The sequence below is a fragment of the Lucilia cuprina genome, chromosome 3, assembly GCF_022045245.1.
Source record: "Lucilia cuprina isolate Lc7/37 chromosome 3, ASM2204524v1, whole genome shotgun sequence".
NCBI classification, from domain to species: Eukaryota; Metazoa; Arthropoda; class Insecta; order Diptera; family Calliphoridae; genus Lucilia; species Lucilia cuprina.
The window spans coordinates 48,075,508-48,092,400 of NC_060951.1; the positions used below are offsets into that span (position 1 = coordinate 48,075,508).

Below are 16,893 nucleotides of genomic sequence, written 5' to 3' on the forward strand. Positions count from 1 at the left end.
ATTGTTTTGTTGTTGGTATTTCTACGTCATAATTTGTTTAACAAGTTGGTATGTGTTGTTGGAGGGTGCAAGAGTTTTCGTAAGTATGTGTGATTGTTTATTTATTTATGTGAAAGACTTTTAAGTTGCCTATTGGAAGATGGCTGCTAGGTGGATTTTGTTTTCCTAATGCACGGTAAAGATAATAATATATTGTTTTGTGATTATGATCATATTTTAATGCAATAGACAATAATCGTTGGCAATTATGACGTTAAGGAATTGATAATGTTGTTAATTATTAGATTAAATGTATTTTTACATTCAAAACCGCATTCAAATTAAGAATTAAATTACATATTTTTTTATAATACAAATTGAAATCGAAACTGATTAAATTCATTTTTATTAAAAATTAAATGAAAATTTAAAAATAAAATAATTTGATAATAAAATAAATCGAAATCATATTCCTCTTTTGAAAATATAAAACCTTAAAGAAATTTTCTATAAGTCCGGCAATAGCTTAAAATATGTTATAAGTAGATAGGTAACTTCCGATTTTAGGGGTATTTTAAAAATACATATTGCATAGTGATCTATTCTGTTAGACCTTCGAAATGCTATTTTGTTAATTAATATTCTTGAATATACATTTCTATATGGCTCACTTCATGTCAAGTGACTCAACATTAAACTTCAATGTCTTCTGATTTAATGATTTAATATTGTCAGAACTGCCAGACATATATAAGTAGAAGGGGTCAAAGTTGGACATTTTGGTCATAAAGTGTTTTATTGAAATTAGTGCAACAACAATAAATAGCTATGACTAATTACTAACATTAATATATATGTACATATGTATGTATATCAATGCTAAATTTTGGCTAATTAACGGCATCTTGGTCGTAGGTTGAAATTATGTACCGATCGAAAAAATAACGGTATCTTTTCTGTGTATAAAAGTAATATTTCTGTCAAATCAAGTTCTCGTGTAGGAACGAATGTATGATGATTTTGGTGGAATTATATTGCATAGTCTTCGTGAATCAGAATGTGCCAAAAAGTGCTTATTTTTTCGGAGTATTTTAAAAATTTGATTCATAACTTTTCCCGTAACATTCTTAACTTCTTATATATTTGTATTAGACGCGTAAAATCAGTTACTTAGTTTTGCAAAATATCTATCTATTTATTTAAACAAAAGGAAACATTGAAATTCATTTAAATAATATCACCCATTGGTTTTATTATCAATTCATAAATATGAACATGACGTGGTGAGGTTACAGCAAACATCACTGCTCGGGAAACATCTTCTGGTTGCAAAATTATTCCTCGACAAATTTTCTTTTGTTCCTCAGAAATCAGTTCAGTGTCTACTAAACCAGGACTTATGCTCTGAAAATAATAAACAAATATGTTAAAATGATTCTTCAAACATGTTAAATTCTTCTCTTTTTACTATTTTATGGATAGTAAATGAGGAACATTTAGCTCAAACATGTTCAGTGTATATATTTAGTTAAAATGAATACATTTTTTCAATTACCGTTACTTTCACCTTCGAACCCAATTCCCGAAACTCCTGACGATAAATTTCATTGATGGCGGTCAAAGCATACTTGGTAGCCGGATAGATATTCAACGATGGCACATGTCCTGGTATTACCGGTACTTGATGTCCTAGTATGCTATTAATTAAAATAACATGACCTGATTTATCATCGCCTGCTTTTAGCATCGAAGCAAAAGCATAACGTGTACAATTCACAACACCCACAATATTGGTTTGCAACATTTGTTGAATTTGTTGGGCTGGCATTTGACACAATTGTCCCAAATGCAAACAACCGGCATTGTTGACCAATATATAAATGCATCCATATTTATTCATGATTTCCTTAAAAACACTTTCCACTTCTTGTTCGTTGCCGACATCACATTTCAGTGGATGCAAGCGTTGCTGCTGGTCATTGGGCAGTTGTTGCTTCAGCTCAACGACACGTTCAATGCGACGCGCCAAACCGATAACAATCATTTGTGCTTTTAATAAATCTTTAACAATACATTCACCAATACCTGAACTAGCCCCAGTGACCACAGCTATTTTGGATTTTAATTGTTCCATACTGTCTGCTGCTTTAGTTCCTTCTACATATGTATGTGAGTCCTTGCGTATGTGCGAGTGTGTTTTCCGTAGACCTCTTTACTTTGTGGGTTTTTTTTTCAATTTGAGGTGTATGAACGGGTCAATGTTAAAATGTATGTTATCGATGCAAATGTTTGTTACACACTATGATCACAACAGCAAATGTTAAGCTTTATGAAGCGATAGAAAAAAAATTAAATAAAAAGTTCATTTCATCTATTTTGCTCTAACAACAAGTTGCTGTGTTGGAAAATTTAAGCTTTGTTTGTTTGTTGAGTGCTGTAACCACATTTGAAAACCACACTGATGCAATACATTAGAACTGTTGTATTTGTATCTATTTTCATTATCGAAACGTATTGATTTTCAAAATTTAGTTATTCTTATGAGTGTTAAACAACAGTCAATATGATGAAATTGTTGATTTTTAATTTAATGTCATAGATGACTAGAGATAAATACTAAATGGTTATGTAATATGTTTGAAATAGAATTTAAAAATAGCGGATTTATTTCGGTTATTAAGACTGAAAATAATTACACATCTCTAGGTGGTAGAAAGAGTAATTTTCACAATGTTGGGTATAATAATACTGTACTCCCGAATAGGGCTTGTAAACATTGTAATCAAACTACAAATCGCAATTTTGGAGATAATTCAATGAAATTCAATAATTTTAAGTTCATAATTATGTTTAATATACTCGTATTTCGATATAAAGCTGCAAAACCAAATGCTATACTAGTATTGATGACCTCGATGAATTTTATAATTATAGGGCATCCTTTGACCTTAGCCCCTCTAAAAAGCCCCCATCAAAAATTTTACTTAAATATCCACAGATTTATTAAACAGTTAATGGCTTTGGTATATCTGAGGCAAGGTATAATTCAACTTAAATGCTTTATTATGAAAACTAAATCACTTTTTATTCGTATACTGGTGTATGGTATAATATGGTCGGCCTCGCCCGACTATAACTTCTTACTTGTTTCATATTGAAATATTTGAAATCCCTGTTTATTCTTAAACAAAGCTCAAATTAGGAATATTGTGAAAATCTGTATAATTGTCTTGAATTTATTTAAAATACCTAAAATTTTACCATATTTATAACTTTTTCTACACACTGAATTTTGAATGAATACTAAATATCTTAAAAAAATTATTTAATATATTTATACTTGTGTGTCATTTTACAAATTATATACTTAATTTAATTAAATTTTTTTTCTCTAAACAAAATAAATGGATAAACATAAAAATGAATCACATGCATAAACTTTCTCTCTATTGAAATTACATTCAAGCATTTATTCATGCTCATATTTACAAAAATAAAATAAAAACCACTGGTATTTTCCTGTATATGGCCAAAACATTCACTAAACTTCACTTTACAAACAACCACCCACTCACCAACAACAGCAATCTTATTATAAATATCTACATACTATATAAGTAGAGTAACCCATGTATACGCACATTTCTAAAAAAAAACAGAAAAAACAAACCTCATATAATGTTGCTGCATACATGAAAATATAAATTTATTTTAAAGTCGAAATACACAAATCCAATGTTAAATCCCTTTTTCAAATCCCCACTCTAAATACATTCGTACATATACTCATGCTTATACGCATTAAATTCCTCAAAACATTCATATTACGTTTATGTTATTTTAAATTTGATTCGCTTGATTTTAATAAGGTAACAAACTGTATATCCTTAAATGATTGTACAAATGAAACAATATCTGATATATGTGATCTCGTTAGTTTTCAGTCGAAAATCTATTTATATGTATATGGATATGAAGAATAGGTTTTAGGTTATTACTGGGAAACTAGTAGACATCTGTGATCACCAAAAAAAGAAAAAAGAAGAAATTTGATTTTATTAAAACTCATGAAAATGTTTTTGGGGTGTAATTTGAAACTAAGCTAACAAGGAAAGTATATTAGGTAAATTTTCTGCAATATTGAACTTAGGAACACACATTGTCCTGAATAAATGATAAGCTTAAAAGGGACACATTTTGGTACTTTTTCGTTGTTCAGTTGGTGCTTTTTGAATAAAAAAAAAATAAACATTAATTCGAACTAATTTTGATAAAAAATCTCGACAAAAACTAGCTAATGTGTTGCACTTGCATATCCACTTACTTTTCAATGACTACTAATATGCATCTGCATTACGTTGAAGTACTCAATGAATTTCTTTTAAAGTGAAGTATTTTATTTTCAGCTTTGTAATTTTTTTATTCTTTATTGAATCTTTCTTTAGTAGAAATTTACAATAATTATTAAAATTTTAACATAAACTATGACTGACGTTGCTACTGCCACTGTAGTTTTAAAACAAGTTCTCGATTTGATTATCTGGCAAGATCCAGGTCTCTAGTCTTCTCTGTAACTGGTCATGAAATCACTGATTCATATTCTCATTGGCTCTTTTTATAACCTACACCACTTTAGTGGGGAGGGTATATTGGGTTTGTGCTGATTTTTGTAACATACAAAAATATTCGTCCTACACCCACCTTAAAGAATACCAATCGGCTTAGAATCATTTTCTGAGTCGATTAAGCTATGTCCGTCCGTCCGTTCGTCCGTCTGGTTGGCTGTCCATGTAAACCTTCTGCGCAAAGTACAGACCGCAATTTTCAAGATAATTGGATGAAATTTGGCACACACGCTTCTTTTGGCCTATTGAAAATGGTGTCTTTGGGCTTATAATTAATTTAAATGATCTATTATGTCAACAAAAGTCGACAAAACTTAGTCTTTTAGAACCTTAAATAACACTTCCGATTTTTGTAATAATCGGGCTTCATTTGACCCTAGCCCCCATACAAACTCCCCTTCAGAAAACGACTTAAAGGTCAAAATTCACTTAAAAACACTAATAACACTTTTAAATTCTACATAAATAATATTGAAATAGACTTAACTCACCCGACCAATATTTATAAGGATAGTACCATATTTTACCCTACTCGCCTTTGAGTCCTCTTGCAAAAAAACTCTTTTTTTGCCAAAAAAATTAAAATGTTCCGAAATAAAGTTTAAAAACAAATCAAATGCTTTATTTTTTTAAAAAATACATATTTTTAACATACATACTGACTGGTGTAGGGTATCATATGGTCGGCTACGCCCAAATATATATTCATATTTGTTTATATCTAAAAACAAAACAACTTTCTCAACAACTACTTTGTAAGCGAAATTGCAAATACTCCTATTTGTGAGCGAAGTACTTGCTTTCAATAACATCAACGTGTTAAAATAATAAGTTAAAATGCTAATGAAGAAGTAGTGAAAATAGATTAGCATTTTAACTCATTGCTTTTCAATGAAATAGAAACATAAAATCAGGCAAAATCCAAACATGTTAGAGTAATTTAGAATTTTGTAAAATATTGAATTTAGAAACATAAAAACCCATAATCCTACTTAAAGAAAAAATCTATAAAATGGTTATTTTTGTGATAACCTTTTCAGCAATTCTTTGCCATATTCAATTTACGCACAAGTTTTTTTCAGAAAATAATATTATTTGTATTATACTCATATGAATATGTGTACCATATTAATGTATACTTGTATGTGTAACCTTTTACATTGAAAAGTTTTGGTGTTTGTCTGCGTATGTGTTATATTTTAACTTTAAACAAAAAACAACATGCGGTTGCATTTAAAGAAGACCAAAACGTAGTATAGTAGACCAATCCACATACATGAAAAATAAATTTACTGATGTGGGTGAGATTATCTAAAAAAGAAACAGTAAATTATACCGAATCCTTTATACCCATCATCAAAATATATAAGATTATAAAAGAGTCAAGATTTTTAGCTACATTTAGCTGGGATTTTATAGAGTGCAGTTTGTTCTAACTTGATTGATCGATTCAGAGACCAAAACTAAATATTTCTGTACAGTAGATCATAGCTTAGGATAATTTGCACTCCTTGGTTTTTCTTATTATCGTACAACAAATCATATTCTAATTCCTACAATTCAATACATTTATGAATATTTAAAATGATCTATGACCAAAGTCTTTGTTTGTTACATTCTTTGTTCTACTAAAACTAAATATTTCTGTCGTCGTATAAAAATCATATTCAAGTTCCTAACCAGGGTATACATACATTTATAAATATTTAAAGAGATCTACAAGCAAAGTCTTGATGTGTTACATTCTAAATAACAAAATCTATTTACTCCCCAACACAATAGAAGAACACAATATACACAAGATAAATGAGTATGATGTAGATTTTGAATTGAAATGAAACAATGGATGTGTGTGTAATTTAACAACAAAAAAATTAACTTATCATATTTTATAAAATATATAATACTACAGAAATACGACGTAAGTATATGTAAGTTAAGTATTCTAGATATTTAAACTTAAGCCAAACTCGCATTTTTCATTTCAATGGACATGCCAGTGTTTTTCTTTAACTTATTTCCTTTTCCTGCTTCTATTGGGGTTTTCAATATAAAGATGGCGGTGGATTGGTTGAATAAACATACGTACACATTTCTGTCTACGCTGAAACTTTAAACAATTTATCACTGAAGTTCAAGTTTTGGAATAGCTTTTTCTTTCTATTGCTAGAAAAAAAGGAAAAAAAGTATTGGCAAGGATTTTATTCAGTTGTTTGAAGAATAAACCTGGAACCATATTGGATGAGTAGACTGTTTAAAATTTAAATATGATTAAATTCGTACAAAATTTTAATCCATTAACAGTTATTATAAAAACATAAAAAACACATATAATAAACAAATTTCAATTCGTTTAGTTTGTTGTTCGTTCATTTAAAATATAAATACGATTTCATCATTTCCCTTATACATTCTTATTGATTAGTTTTCTAAAGTAAATTTCTATGGGGTTAAGGTCAAATAAAGAACAAAATTCAAAGACTAATTACCTGATTAAATTTGAAGTGGACATAAATTTCTAAATGATCTAAGGCAAGTCCATTTCAATCTTAACTATTAAGTCCATTTTCTGGCTAAACTAAAGGCGATAGGGCATGGCCGATAATATAATACCCTACAAATATTTAAAAAATTTTTATTTTTCATAAAGAAAATTTTATATTGAATTTTCCTCAATTCCTTAAAAGTATTTAAACAATTTATTGATAAAAAACTAAATTTTCTAAATGTGGCTTTATATAGGAGTATATGTCAAACATGTGTAATCACTTTATTTTCCTACTAAAATCGATGTTTTTAGTGAAAACATAAATTTCCATTTTTTGGCTAAACTAAGGGCGCTAGAACTTTAATTTCCCACTAAAAATCGAATTTTTGAGTGAAAACATAAAATTCCATTTTCCAGCTAAACTAAAGGCGCTAGGAAAAAAACAATGAAAATCTGTGATCACTTTAATTTCCCGCTAAAAATCGAATTGTTGAGTGAAAACGTAAAATTCCATTTTCCAGCTAAACTAAAGGCGCTAGGACAAAAACAATGAAAATCTGTGATCACTTTAATTTCCCGCTAAAAATCAAATTTTTGAGTGAAATCATAAAACTCCATTTTCCAGTTTAACTAAAGCAGCTTGGACAAAAAGAAAATCTGTTATCACTTTAATTCCCCGCTAAAAATCGAATTTTTGAACAAAAAGAAAGAAAATCTGTGATCACTTTAATTTCCCGCTAAGTCCATTTTCTAGCTAAACTAAAGCCGTTAGAGCAAAAAGAAAACAAATTTGTGATCACTTTAATTTTCCGCTAAAAATCGAATTTGAAAACATAAAAGTCCATCTTCTAGCTAAACTAACAGCCAGAACATCCATTTTTTGAGTAAAAACATAAATGACCATTTTCCGGCTAAACTAAAGCCGTTAGAGCAAAAAGAAAGAAAATCTGTGATCACTTTAATTTCCCGCCAAAAATCGATTAGTTGAGTGAAAACATAAAAGCCCGTTTTCTGGCTAAACTAAAACAGCTAGGGCAAAAACAATGAAAATCTGTGATCACTTTAATTTCCCACTAAAAATCGAATTTTTGAGTGAAAACATAAAAGTCCGTTTTCTGGCTAAACTAAAGCAACTAGGGCAAAAACAATGAAAATCTGTGATCACATTAATTTCCCGATAAAAATCGAATTTTTGAGTGAAAACATAAAAGTCCATTTTCTAGCTAAACTAAAGCAGTTAGAGCAAAAAGAAAGAAAATCTGTGATCACTTTAAATCTCAGCTAAAAATCGAATTTTTAAGTGAAAACATACAAGTCCATTTTCTAGCTAAACTAAAGCCGTTAGAGCAAAAAGAAAGAAAATCTGTGATCACTTTAATTTCCCGCTAAAAATCGAATTTTTGAGTAAAAACATAAACGTACATTTTCTAGCTAAATTAAAGCCGTTAGAGCAAAAAGAAAGAAAATCTGTAATCACTTTAATTTCCCGCTAAATATCGAATTTTTGAGTGAAAATATAAAAGTCCATTTTCTAGCTAAACTAAAGGCGCTAGGACAAAGACAATGAAAATCTGTGATCACTTTAATTTACCGCTAAAAATCGAATTTTTGAGTGAAAACATAAAAGTCCATTTTGTAGCTAAACTAAAGCCGTTAGAGCAAAAAGAAAGAAAATCTGTGATCACTTTAAAAAACCATTTTTTAGCTCAACTAAAGCCGTTAGAGCAAAAAGAAAGAAAATCTGTGATCACTTTAATTCCCCGCCAAAAATCGATTTGTTGAGTGAAAACATAAAAGTCCATTTTCTGGCTAAACTAAAGCAAATAGGGCAAAAGCAATGAAAATCTGTGATCTCTTTAATTTCCTACTAAAAATCGATTTTTTGAGTGAAAACATAAAAGTCCATTTTCTAGCTAAATTAAAGCCGTTAGAGCAAAAAGAAAGAAAATCTGTGATCACTTTAAAAAACCATTTTCTAGCTCAACTAAAGCCGTTAGAGCAAAAAGAAAGAAAATCTGTGATCACTTTAATTCCCCGCCAAAAATCGATTTGTTGAGTGAAAACATAAAAGTCCATTTTCTGGCTAAACTAAAGCAAATAGGGCAAAAGCAATGAAAATCTGTGATCACTTTAATTCCCCGCTAAAAATCGATTTGTTGAGTGAAAACATAAAAGTCCGTTTTCTGGCTAAACTAAAGCAGCTAGGCCAAAAACAATGTAAATCTGTGATCAATTTAATTTCCCGATAAAAATCGAATTTTTGAGTGAAAACATAAGAGTCCATTTTCTAGCTAAACTAAAGCCGTTAGAGCAAAAAGAAAGAAAATCTGTGATCACTTTAATTCCCCTCTAAAAATTGAATTTTTGTGTGAAAACATAAAAGTCCATTTTCTAGCTAAACTAAAGCCGTTAGAGCAAAAAGAAAGAAAATCTGCGGTCACTTTAATTCCCCGCTAAAAATCGATTTGTTAAGTGAAAACATAAAAGTCCGTTTACTGGCTAAACTAAAGCAGCTAGGGCAAAAACAATGAAAATCTGTGATCACTTTAATTTCCCACTAAAAATCGAATTTTTGAGTGAAAACATAAAATTCCATTTTCTAGCTAAACTAAAGCAGTTAGAGCAAAAAGAAAGAAAATCTGTGATCACATTAATTTCCCGCTAAAAATCGAATTTTTGAGTGAAAACATAAAAGTCCATTTTCTAGCTAAACTAAAGCAGTTAGAGCAAAAAGAAAGAAAATCTGTGATCACTTTAAACTAAAGCCGTTAGAGCAAAAAGAAAGAAAATCTGTGATCACTTTAATTTCCCGCTAAAAATCGAATTTTTGAGTGAAAACATAAAGGTCCATTTTCTAGCTAAACTAAGGCCGTTAGAGCAAAAAGAAAGAAAATCTGTACACTTTAATTCTCAGCTAAAAATCGAATTTTTGAGTGAAAACATAAAAGTCCATTTTCTAGCTAAACTAAAGCCGTTAGAACAAAAAGAAAGAAAATCTGTGATCACTTTAATTCCCCGCTAAAAATTGATTTGTTGAGTGAAAACATAAAAGCCCGTTTTCTGGCTAAACTAAAGCAGCTAGGTCAAAAACAATGAAAATCTGTGATCACTTTAATTTCCCACTAAAAATCGAATTTTTGAGTGAAAACATAAAAGTCCGTTGTCTGGCTAAACTAAAGCAGCTAGTGCAAAAACAATGAAAATCTGTGATCACTTCCGTTTTCTGGCTAAACTAAAGCAACTAGAGCAAAAACAATGAAAATCTGTGATCACTTTAATTTCCCGCTAAAAATCGAATATTTGAGTGAAAACATAAAAGTCCATTTTCTAGCTAAACTAAAGCAGTTAGAGCAAAAAGAAAGAAAATCTGAGATCACTTTAATTTCCCGCTAAACATCGAATCTTTGAGTGAAAACATAAAAGTCCATTTTCTAGCTAAACTAAAGCAGTTAGAGCAAAAAAAAAAAAAGAAAATCAGTGATCACTTGAATTTCCCGCTAAACATCGAATTTTTGAGTGAAAACATAAAAGTCCATCTTCTAGCTAAACTAAAGCCGTTAGAGCAAAATGAAAGAAAATCTGTGATCACTTTAATTTCCCGCTAAAAATCGAATTTTTGAGTGAAAACATAAAAGACCATTTTCTAGCTAAACTAAAGCAGTTAGAGCAAAAAGAAAGAAAATCTGTGATCACTTTAATTTCCCGCTAAAAATCGAATTTTTAGTGAAAACATAAAAGTCCAATTTCTAGCTAAACTAAAGCCGTTAGAGCAAAAAGAAAGAAAATCTGTGATCACTTTAATTTCTTGCTAAAAATCGAATTTTTGAGTGAAAACATAAAAGTCCAATTTCTAACTAAACTAAAGCCGTTAGAGCAAAAAGAAAGAAAATCTGTGATCACTTTAATTTCACGCTAAATATCGAATTTTTCCATTTCCATTTTCTGGCTAAACTAAAGCAGCTAGGGCAAAAACAATGAAAATTTGTGATCACTTTAATTTCCCACTAAAAATAGATTTTTTGAATGAAAACATAAAAGTCCATTTTCTAGCTGAACTAAAGGCGCTAGGACAAAAACAATGAAAATCTGTGATCACTTTAATTTACCGCTAAAAATCGAATTTTTGAGTGAAAACATAAGAGTCCATTTTGAGTGAAAATATAAAAGTCCATTTTCTAGCTAAACTAAAGGCGCTAGGACAAAGACAATGAAAATCTGTGATCACTTTAATTTACCGCTAAAAATCGAATTTTTGAGTGAAAACATAAAAGTCCATTTTGTAGCTAAACTAAAGCCGTTAGAGCAAAAAGAAAGAAAATCTGTGATCACTTTAAAAAACCATTTTCTAGCTCAACTAAAGCCGTTAGAGTAAAAAGAAAGAAAATCTGTGATCACTTTAATTCCCCGCCAAAAATCGATTTGTTGAGTGAAAACATAAAAGTCCATTTTCTGGCTAAACTAAAGCAAATAGGGCAAAAGCAATGAAAATCTGTGATCTCTTTAATTTCCCACTAAAAATCGATTTTTTGAGTGAAAACATAAAAGTCCATTTTCTAGCTAAATTAGAGCCGTTAGAGCAAAAAGAAAGAAAATCTGTGATCACTTTAATTCCCCGCTAAAAATCGATTTGTTGAGTGAAAACATAAAAGCCCGTTTTCTGGCTAAACTAAAGCAGCTAGGGCAAAAACAATGTAAATCTGTGATCAATTTAATTTCCCGATAAAAATCGAATTTTTGAGTGAAAACATAAGAGTCCATTTTCTAGCTAAACTAAAGCCGTTAGAGCAAAAAGAAAGAAAATCTGCGGTTACTTTAATTCCCCGCTTAAAATCGATTTGTTAAGTGAAAACATAAAAGTCCGTTTACTGGCTAAACTAAAGCAGCTAGGGCAAAAACAATGAAAATCTGTGATCACTTTAATTTCCCGCTAAAAATCGAATATTTGAGTGAAAACATAAAAGTCCATTTTCTAGCTAAACTAAAGCAGTTAGAGCAAAAAGAAAGAAAATCTGTGATCACTTTAAACTAAAGCCGTTAGAGCAAAAAGAAAGAAAATCTGTGATCACTTTAATTTTCCGCTATAAATCGAATTTTTGAGTGAAAACATAAAGGTCCATTTTCTAGCTAAACTAAGGCCGTTAGAGCAAAAAGAAAGAAAATCTGTAATCACTTTAATTCTCAGATAAAATTCGAATTTTTGAGTGAAAACATAAAAGTTCATTTTCTAGCTAAACTAAAGCCGTTAGAGCAAAAAGAAAGAAAATCTGTGATCACTTTAATTCCCCGCTAAAAATCGATTTGTTGAGTGAAAACATAAAAGCCCGTTTTCTGGCTAAACTAAAGCAGCTAGGTCAAAATCAATGAAAATCTGTGATCACTTTAATTTCCCACTAAAAATTGAATTTTTGAGTGAAAACATAAAAGTCCGTTGTCTGGCTAAACTAAAGCAGCTAGTGCAAAAACAATGAAAATCTGTGATCACTTCCGTTTTCTGGCTAAACTAAAGCAACTAGGGCAAAAACAATGAAAATCTGTGATCACTTTAATTTCCCGCTAAAAATCGAATTTTTGAGTGAAAACATAAAAGTCCATTTTCTAGCTAAACTAAAGCAGTTAGAGCAAAAAGAAAGAAAATCTGTGATCACTTTAATTTCCCGCTAAAAATCGAATTTTTGAGTGAAAACATAAAAGTCCATTTTCTAGCTAAACTAAAGCCGTTAGAGCAAAAAGAAAGAAAATCTGTGATCACCTTAATTTCCCGCTGAAAATTGAATTTTTGAGTGAAAACATAAAAGTCCATTTTCTAGCTAAACTAAAGCCGTTAGAGCAAAAAGAAAGATAATCTGTGATCACTTTAATTTCCCGCTAAAAATCGAATTTTTGAGTGAAAACATAAAATTCCATTTTCTAGCTAAACTAAAGCAGTTAGAGCAAAAAGAAAGAAAATCTGTGATCACTTTAATTTCCCGCTAAAAATCGAATTTTTGAGTGAAAACATAAAAGTCCAATTTCTAGCTAAACTAAAGCCGTTAGAGAAAAAAGAAAGAAAATCTGTGATCACTTTAATTTCCCGCTAAAAATCGAATTTTTGAGTGAAAACATAAAAGTTCAATTTCTAACTAAACTAAAGCCGTTAGAGCGAAAAGAAAGAAAATCTGTGATCACTTTAATTTCACGCTAAATATCGAATTTTTGAGTGAAAATATAAAAGTCCATTTTCTGGCTAAACTAAAGCAGCTAAACAATGAAAATTTGTGATCACTTTAATTTCCCACTAAAAATAGATTTTTTGAATGAAAACATAAAAGTCCATTTTCTAGCTGAACTAAAGGCGCTAGGACAAAAACAATGAAAATCTGTGATCACTTTAATTTACCGCTAAAAATCGAATTTTTGAGTGAAAACATAAGAGTCCATTTTGAGTGAACAAAAAGGACAAAAACAATGAAAATCTGTGATCACTTTAATTTCCCACTAAAAATCGATTTTTTGAGTGAAAACATAAAAGTCCATTTTCTAGCTAAACTGAAGGCGCTAGGACAAAAACAATGAAAATCTGTGATCACTTTAATTTCCCGCTAAAAATCAAATTTTTGAGTGAAAACATAAAAGTCCATTTTCTAGCTAAACTAAAGCCGTTAGAGCAAAAAGAAAGAAAATCTGTGATCACTTTAATTTCCCGCTAAAAATCGAATTTTTGAGTGAAAACATAAAGCTCCATTTTCTGGCTAAACTAAAGCAACTAGGGCAAAAACAATGAAAACCTGTGATCACTTTAATTCCCCGCTAAAAATCGAATTTTTGAGAGAAAACATAAAAGTCCATTTTCTAGCTAAACTAAAGCAGTTAGAGCAAAAAGAAAGAAAATTTGTGATCACTTTAATTTCCCGCTAAACATCGAATTTTTGAGTGAAAACATAAAAGTCCATTTTCTAGCTAAACTAAAGCCGTTAGAGCAAAAAGAAAGATAATCTGTGATCCCGCTAAAAATCAAATTTTTGAGTGAAAACATAAAAGTCCATTTTCTAGCTAAACTAAAGCCGTTAGAGCAAAAAGAAAGAAAATCTGTGATCACTTTAATTTCCCGCTAAATGTCGAATTTTTGAGTGAAAATATAAAAGTCCATTTTCTGGCTAAACTAAAGCAGCTAGGGCAAAAACAATGAAAATTTGTGATCACTTTAATTTCCCACTAAAAATCGATTTTTTGAGTGAAAACATAAAAGTCCATTTTCTAGCTGAACTAAAGGCGCTAGGACAAAAACAATGAAAATCTGTGATCACTTTAATTTACCGCTAAAAATCGAATTTTTGAGTGAAAACATAAAAGTCCATTTTGAGTGAAAATATAAAAGTCCATTTTCTGGCTAAACTAAAGCCGTTAGAGCAAAAAGAAATATAATCTGTGATCACTTTAATTTCCCACTAAAAATCGATTTTTTGAGTGAAAACATAAAAGTCCGTTTTCTAGCTAAACTAAAGGTGCTAGGACAAAAACAATGAAAATCTGTGATCACTTTAATTTCCCGCTAAAAATCGAATTTTTGAGTGAAAACATAAAAGTCCATTTTCTAGCTAAACTAAAGCCGTTAGAGCAAAAAGAAATAAAATCTGTGATCACTTTAATTTTCCGCTAAAAATCGAATTTTTGAGTGAAAACATAAAAGTCCATTTTCTAGCTAAACTAAAGCAGTTAGAGCACATAAAACATAAACATAAAAGTCCAATTTCTAACTAAACTAAAGCCGTTAGAGCAAAAAGAAAGAAAATCTGTGATCACTTTAATTTCACGCTTAATATCGAATTTTTGAGTGAAAATATAAAAGTCCATTTTCTGGCTAAACTAAAGCAGCTAGGGCAAAAACAATGAAAATTTGTGATCACTTTAATTTCCCACTAAAAATAGATTTTTTGAGTGAAAACATAAAAGTCCATTTTCTAGCAGAACTAAAGGCGCTAGGACAAAAACAATGAAAATCTGTGATCACCAGGGAAACCGAAAACATGCTCTAAAAAAAGTGTTTTAAGCGCTTTAAATATGCCGTAAAAAACTCAAAATATGCTCTTAAAATTTAAAATATATGCTCCAAAAATAAAATTTTTTATTATTTTTTAACATTGAAAAGCTCAAAAAGACTGAAATTGTAATGAAATAATAAATGTTTAATGTCATATTCTATATCCTACAACATTTTTTTATAAATGTTTCATCTCATAGTTTGAAGAACTAGTATAATAGAATTCCGTTTTACGTTCAGATAACCAATAAATAACATGAAACCATTTGGTCCCCAAAAAAACATATTTCAAACGACAAAGTTTGACACATTTCTTCCAATTGTATTCATAGCTTTTAAACTGACATTTTAATAGGTGTTGTCATAAATTCCAATAATTAGTTTTTTAAACTATAAAAATGGATTGGTCTCATGAAATCAAAAGTAATCGGCTTTATGTCCGATTTAAAATATAATGCTTTATTGAATAAAAAACTATAACATAACGATTTTTTTTCAAAATTGTAAAATAGACTAAAAAATTAAAAAAAAAAAAATATAATTTTATTTTTTTTAAATAAAGTTTTGAAAAGAAAATTAAAAATGTATAAAAACGAAAAAAGCGAAAACATCAAAATATGCACTAAAAGAGTAAAATATGCTCTAAAAACTCGAAAATATGCCGTAAATATGCTAAAAAGTCAAATCATGCAAAATTATGCTCTTATGGGTAAAATATGCAAAAATATGCTCTAACAAATCGATGCCAAAATTCTCAAATTGGTCTGAAACGTGTAAATATCTTATCCATGAGTCCATACGACGCACCACAAAAAACATGCATTTGCATATTTTGGTTTCCCTGGTGATCACTTTAATTTACCGCTAAAAATCGAATTTTTGAGTGAAAACATAAGAGTCCATTTTGAGTGAAAATATAAAAGTCCATTTTCTAGCTAAACTAAAGGCGCTAGGACAAAGACAATGAAAATCTGTGATCACTTTAATTTACCGCTAAAAATCGAATTTTTGAGTGAAAACATAAAAGTCCATTTTGTAGCTAAACTAAAGCCGTTAGAGCAAAAAGAAAGAAAATCTGTGATCACTTTAAAAACCCATTTTCTAGCTCAACTAAAGCCGTTAGAGCAAAAAGAAAGAAAATCTGTGATCACTTTAATTCCCCGCCAAAAATCGATTTGTTGAGTGAAAACATAAAAGTCCATTTTCTGGCTAAACTAAAGCAAATAGGGCAAAAGCAATGAAAATCTGTGATCTCTTTAATTTCCCACTAAAAATCGATTTTTTGAGTGAAAACATAAAAGTCCATTTTCTAGCTAAATTAAAGCCGTTAGAGCAAAAAGAAAGAAAATCTGTGATCACTTTAATTCCCCGCTAAAAATCGATTTGTTGAGTGAAAACATAAAAGCCCGTTTTCTGGCTAAACTAAAGCAGCTAGGGCAAAAACAATGTAAATCTGTGATCAATTTAATTTCCCGATAAAAATCGAATTTTTGAGTGAAAACATAAGAGTCCATTTTCTAGCTAAACTAAAGCCGTTAGAGCAAAAAGAAAGAAAATCTGCGGTTACTTTAATTCCCCGCTTAAAATCGATTTGTTAAGTGAAAACATAAAAGTCCGTTTACTGGCTAAACTAAAGCAGCTAGGCCAAAAACAATGAAAATCTGTGATCACTTTAATTTCCCGCTAAAAATCGAATTTTTGAGTGAAAACATAAAAGTCCATTTTCTAGCTAAACTAAAGCAGTTAGAGCAAAAAGAAAGAAAATCTGTGATCACTTTAAACTA

General features: G+C 29.8%; 1 protein-coding gene across 1 annotated transcript; it reads right to left on the reverse strand.

The window, feature by feature from the left end:
• Positions 1-1,149: 1,149 nt before the first annotated feature.
• LOC111683024 (farnesol dehydrogenase-like) lies at positions 1,150-2,288 on the reverse strand. The gene is made up of 2 exons (XM_023445057.2): positions 1,535-2,288; positions 1,150-1,383 (listed from the first exon to the last, which is right to left on the reverse strand). Exons 1-2 carry the CDS (start codon positions 2,111-2,113, stop codon positions 1,207-1,209), a joined length of 756 nt encoding a protein of 251 aa, XP_023300825.2. The 5' UTR covers positions 2,114-2,288; the 3' UTR covers positions 1,150-1,206.
• Positions 2,289-16,893: the final 14,605 nt, after the last annotated feature.

Coding starts and splice junctions, on each gene's coding strand:
- LOC111683024 (XM_023445057.2), bottom strand. CDS start 2,113: ATGGAACAATTAAAATCCAAAATAGCTGTGGTCACTGGGGCTAGTTCA. Junction 1,384..1,534: donor GTTCGAAGGTGAAAGTAACG/GTAATTGAAAAA, acceptor TATTATTTTCAG/AGCATAAGTCCTGGTTTAGT.